This window comes from Delphinapterus leucas, chromosome 2, assembly GCF_059928025.1.
Source record: "Delphinapterus leucas isolate spDelLeu-1000000601 "Yukka" chromosome 2, BTC_Dleu_Yukka2, whole genome shotgun sequence".
Taxonomy (NCBI): Eukaryota; Metazoa; Chordata; class Mammalia; order Artiodactyla; family Monodontidae; genus Delphinapterus; species Delphinapterus leucas.
The window spans coordinates 84,327,704-84,333,703 of NC_143130.1; the positions used below are offsets into that span (position 1 = coordinate 84,327,704).

The following is a 6,000-nucleotide window of genomic DNA, read 5'->3' on the forward strand; positions in this document are numbered from 1 at the left end:
AAGAGGCTATATAGTAGGTTTTTCTAAATGTACTTGGCCTGCAAACCATCTTTTCAAGTAACTCCTATTTGAGGCAGTATCATGCCTCCGATGCCATTTGGGAAAGGGTGGCTCTGCAGTAGCTTCAGCCCACTCAGTCCTGCCAAATGCTAAGGACCACATTGAAGTCATTCAGATACCCTAGTTATGTAGAAAATAGATATCTCTTTGTGATTTCCCTTAGTTCTGCCTTTTTTTTTTAAGATTTATTTTGATGTGGACCATTTTTAAAGTCTTTGTTGAATTTGTTACAATATTGCTTCTGTTTTATGTTTTGGCTTTTTGGCTGTGAGGCATATGGGATCGTAGCCCCCTGATCAGGGATCGAACCTTCACCCCTTGCATTGGAAAGCGAAGTCTTAACCACTGGACCACCAGGGAAGTCCCTGTCCTGCCTTTTGAATGATAAATAAGTTGAGTCTGCACCTGATGCTCAGTTATTTATTTTTCCATAGGTATGTGTTCTGTGCAATTTTCCATCTAGGTCCCTAATGACTTCCCAGTCTGTATTCCTAACCCAGATCTCTTCCCTGAGCTCCAGGCCCCATATATCCTGCCGTCTGCTAGACAACCACCTACTGGAGATCTTTAATAGGATGTCCAACACGCATTTCAAATGGATTTGTCCCACATAGAAGTGATTACTGCTCTCATAAAACTCATTTCTCCATCTGCATTCCCTAATGGCCTTATTACTACCATCCAGTCAGAAACCTGGGAGATGTTCCGAACTCCAGCCTCCCAGCCAGGTTGTTATTACTGATTCCTCTTGATTCTATCTTCCAAGAAGCTCTTAAATTTGCTTCCTATTTTCCATCTTCAACTGCCATTGTCTATATTGGGGTCCTCCTTACACTGATTTTCTAATTGGCTTCTGTCTTAGGTCAGGTTTTCTGAGAAACAGACTCTGAGACTTGCATGCAGGAAGGTTATTGAAGAGGGCTATGGAGATTAACCCCTGTAGGGGGAGTGGAGGAAGTAAGACCAGGCAGATGGATTTGAACTTTGATGTAGCTGCAAAAATAGCCTCAACCAATCCTACAGGGTGCTCTGGAACTAGATAACCCTTCAGAGTTGTCCCTACTTGATGCAAGGGTTTGGGGTGGGGGAGCCTTAAACCAACACATCCCTACTTTCTTCAGCCTCCACCATCCATACTCCCATCCCCTACTCCCCCCATCCCCCACTGGGTGTGGCTAGTCCCCCAACTGCACCCCAGGGTGGCATAACCTTTGGCCAAGGGCAATTCCCAGTATGGACCTCAGCTGAGAGCCACCAGCCTCTTCCAGCAGGTACAAGAATGAGCGAGTGCCTTAGTCCTGAAGGGGGTCAGAATGGCATACACAGAGTACTGGTCCTGAATCTTGATGCTTTCCAATTCATCCCCCACACCACCACCAGAGGGGTTTTTCTAAACCCAAATTTAATCACACGACACTCTTACTCAAAACCTTACCTACAAGATAGTTCAAATTTGATCTCTGTCTACCTGTGAAGTATGTATGTGCTTGCATATACTCTTGCCCCACTACCAATCTACTACTACTTATCAGTCCTTCACGAATGCTGTTCCCCCTGCTGGGAATGAGTTTTTCCCACTTTTCTCACTAGCAAACTCCTATTCATCCTTTAGGGCCTAGTGTAAGCACCCCTCTTGTGTGATGCCTTCCTTAATATCCTCAAGCAGAGATAATATCCCGTATACTCTTTTCATGCTTTTGCAGTTATTTGCTTACATAACCACAGACTGACCTCCTTAACAGAAAGGCTTGTGTTATATTCATCTTTGAATGTAAGTGAATGAATCAACCAGCCATGTGTTTCAGTATTATATAAAGCTGTGTCTACATGGGCTGACTCAAACTAACTAGGCTTGACTTCAGCCTAGTCAGCTTTTATTTTCAGGGACTTAAATCTAGTTGCCCAGTGAAGGCTATGGGTTCCTGGTGGGGAGGGACTGTATTTGGGGACTCTCACCTAGTTTAGTATATATAGCTCAATGCTCTGAGGGAGCTGGGTGTTTAATAAATCTTTCCCATTATGTTGATGCTTTCCATCATGGTGGGCAAAGGGCATAGCCAATGATCTATGGAATGTGTTATAAAAGAAGACCTGGCTAGCCTAAAAATCTCTCTTTTATGACTGAGGTCTCCCCTCATGTCCATTCTGAAATTCTTATTCTTATATTTCCTGATATATTGGACCTGTGGTCCCTGGAGTTAGGCAAATGCACTCTGGGGCCTGGGCAAGCTGATGCACCTGTAGAAGAGAATTTCTATATCTATTTATGTTATTTTACCCCTTTAAAATTTTCTATATTTTGTGTATGCTTTTTAATTATACTACTGTATAATAATACAGTAGTATAGTAACACATGCATATCATTTATAAAGAAATAATGTAAGGGAATGTAATACTCAAAACATTTTTTACTAAATTGCACATGATTAAAAAAACCTGGAGGGCTTCCCTGGTGGGACAGTTGTTGAGGGTCCGCCTGCCGATTCAGGGGACGCGGGTTCATGCCCCAGTCCGGGAGGATCCCACATGCCGCGGAGCGGCTGGGCCTGTGAGCCATGGCCGCTGAGCCTGCACGTCCGGAGCCTATGCTCCGCAACGGGAGAGGCCATGGCAGTGAGAGGCCCACGTACCGCAAAAAAACAAAAAAAAAAACCCCAAAACCTGGGGCTTCCCTGGTGGCGCAGTGGTTGAGAGTCCACCTGCCGGTGCAGGGGGCGCGGGTTCGTGCCCCGGTCCAGGAGGGTCCCGCATGCCGCGGAGCGGCTGGGCCCGTGGGCCATGGCCGCTGGGCCTGCGCGTCTGGAGCCTGTGCTCCGCGGCGGGAGAGGCTGCAGCGGTGAGAGGCACGCGTACCGCAAAAAAAAAAAAAAAAATACAAAACCTGGAGACTCCTAGATTGAACTCCAAAGACTGGAGGCTTCTTCAACCTTTACCCCTTAGCTTTTTAGCTGCTCCGATTGCCTAGCTAATTTGTGCTAACGGGCACCTAAGGCCTTAGGGGATTCCACGATGTGGAGCAGCTGGGAATGAAAGGTAGGGGCAGGCTGAAGAGCAGGGCTACCTGGGGAGAGTACAGAGGCTGAATCTAGCCAGAGCTGGTGAACCATCTAAGGAGGAATTGAGAACCTGGGATACAAAAGGACGGGGTGGGGGGGGGGCGGTGGAGCAGGAGAGAGCAGTAGGCAGGGCAGCCAGCTGGAGGCGACATGAAAGAGCGACAGTCCCTACCTCCGCCAGGAAGACGCCCTGCCCTGTTTGCCTTTCGCTGTGGTTGGAGCGCACATCAGAGTGTAGCCAGCCAGGTGTGACGGTAGCCATGGCTGCTCCAGAACCCCTACACAGGGGAGCTGCGGGACAGGAAGCTGATTGGAGTTAGGGCATAGGAGCTAACCAGAGCACTGTTCTTACTTGAGTTGCATGGTTATTTGGGGATGGCTTGCAGGGATACATTGATGGTGGAGATTGGGGACGGGGAGCGGGAGGGAGTCATTAGCAATTCAGTGCCCCTTTGGCAGGTGGAAGCTAGTGATCTACATTAGGCGAGAAAGAGGAGTACAGCATCTGAGGTGAGGAGACCCTGATCCAGCACCAAACCCTGCGGACCTGAGGACCACATTGAGATGATGCACCAGAATAGCTCTAGCAGCCTAGAGGCAGCTTCATGATACAGGACCAAAAGGCGTGCGTAGGGAATGGGCCTTCTCAGTGGAGATGAGGTGAGGGAGGAGGGGGACTCCAAGAGTAAGACTCTCGTGAAGAACAAAAGAGAGGCACACGGAGACCCCAAAGGTGAACGAGGCTAATGTCACAGGTTTAGCCCCAGTGTCGAGGAAGCGGGTTTCACCACAGCTCCCCAAGTCCTGGTTCCACTGAAGAATCAGTGGAAAACTGTTTGATGGGCATGGTAGGACACTCTGTACAGAGTTTTCTTACATACAGTTTCTTAGGAAACACAAAAAATCAGAAAGGGAGCGAATGCAATTCCTTTTTATTTGGTTTTTACACCCTCACGTAAGCTCTTAGTATTCTACTGGCAGCAGACCGTAAATCCTTTGAGGGCTACAACCACGTCTAGGTGATAAAACTTTGCATTTGTAAAGCACTTTAGTTAACAGTATCTTTTACATATTATTTCATATATGCTTAGCACACCCAGCAAGGTAGATGTTCTTATATCCACTTTACAGATAGTGATATAAAAATTCGAACAATAAGTTCATTTGTCTAAAACCCAACATTCTGCAGATGAGAAATCGAGGCCCAGGTGTCGGTTAATTGATTTACCACCAACAAAATACAGATACTCATCAAAGCCAGGACCCATGCCCAGGACTCACAGAACTCCACCTTCTTCTCACTCTCCATGCTTTTGGTACACTTCCCTCGCAGCCCACGATGGTGCTAAAGTCAGAGGTCAGCAGACAGAACGTGGCCATGAGGAGTGCCTAACAGATTTTATGGGCTGTGCCTTTCTACTCTCGATTCTCCCAGGCAGTCTCTTCTAACACCCCCTGTGCTTCTTTGCAGCATGCAAAAGGAAAGAGCAAGAACACGGGAAAGATAGAGGCAACACACCCAAAAAGCCCAGGCTGGTCTTCACAGATGTCCAGCGTCGAACTCTACACGCAATATTCAAGGAAAATAAGCGTCCATCCAAAGAATTGCAAATCACCATTTCCCAGCAGCTGGGGTTGGAGCTGAGCACCGTCAGCAACTTCTTCATGAACGCAAGGAGGAGGAGTCTGGACAAGTGGCAGGACGAGGGCAGCTCCAATTCGGGCAACTCATCTTCTTCATCAAGCACTTGTACCAAAGCATGAAGGAATAACCACGAACTGAAACCTCGGTGGAAAAGCTTTAAAAGAAAAAAAAAAATTTTTAAAGACCAGGACCTCAAGATAGCAGGTTTATACTTAGAAATATTTGAAGAAAAAAAAAGTGTTATTTATAGTCCAAAGAAACCAAAGACTTAGCTCACCTGCATTCGGACTTTGTTTGGAGACACACACTTCAGCCAGGTGATGACTTGGCAAGAAAAATTACTAGCGGGAAGACACCACTGGATCTTACAGCTTTAGTCCATGATCATCCTCGCTGTGCTTGGCTGTTTCATGGTTTGGAGCTTAGTGATTTTGAGCCATTGAGTGGACGTCTTTAAGATCAGACTTTCTCATCCACTCCACTGCGCCACGAAGGTGTATGGTGTCTCAGTACTGTGTGTGGGTATGTGCATGAATATACACACATACACACACACACCACCACCACCTCCACCACCACCACCATCACCACCACCATCTCCACCACCACCAGTGGTTAGGGACTTAGGCAGGGCTGGTCTTCAGGAAGGGTTGTGCTGTAGGAGTGCAACCAACATAGTGTGGGGTTGTCTGAGTTCATTGGCTTAGGAGTGTGGTTTTGCTCATCTAGCCTAGCGTTTGAACCTGCAGGCCCGCGACCTAAATGCAGATTCAAACTCGGCAAAGAAATTTGAATGACACCTAAACCAGTGCATTCTCTTTGTTTGTTAAGGACTGTTCAGATATTTTTTAAGAAATGAAACAAGAGTCCATCCATTAAAAAACAAAATCACCTAGGTACCAAAGAACACAATATTATAGTGCAGGTATTTTATTGCAATGATTTTAATAACCAAAGCTATTTTTACACAAGATACTATGTAAAGTTATACGTATGAACTGATCTAGCTGTAATACACATACCACGTAGAATCATGACTATTATTTATGACTCTTGAAGCATTTGAAATATTACTTTGCAGAACTGGCAAGAAAGAATGTAGCTTCAGGGAAGCAATATCAGAACAGAGAGGTCAGTGCAGTATACATATACATCCAGATGGCACCCTCCCTTTCGGGATCCATAAATGTCACTTAAGTAAACATATAGACATGATTCCATGGTCTGATCATAGCTGA

At 46.2% G+C, this 6,000-nt stretch overlaps 1 protein-coding gene across 1 annotated transcript in view; it reads left to right on the forward strand.

The window, feature by feature from the left end:
- ONECUT1 (one cut homeobox 1) overlaps nt 1-5,012 on the forward strand; it is a 31,120-nt gene extending 26,108 nt beyond the window's left edge. The window contains exon 2 of the mRNA XM_022579531.3: nt 4,589-5,012. Coding sequence (XP_022435239.1) covers nt 4,589-4,881 — 293 coding nt within the window. The 3' untranslated portion in view covers nt 4,882-5,012. The remainder of the gene's footprint in view (nt 1-4,588) is intronic.
- The last annotated feature ends 988 nt before the right edge of the window (nt 5,013-6,000 follow it).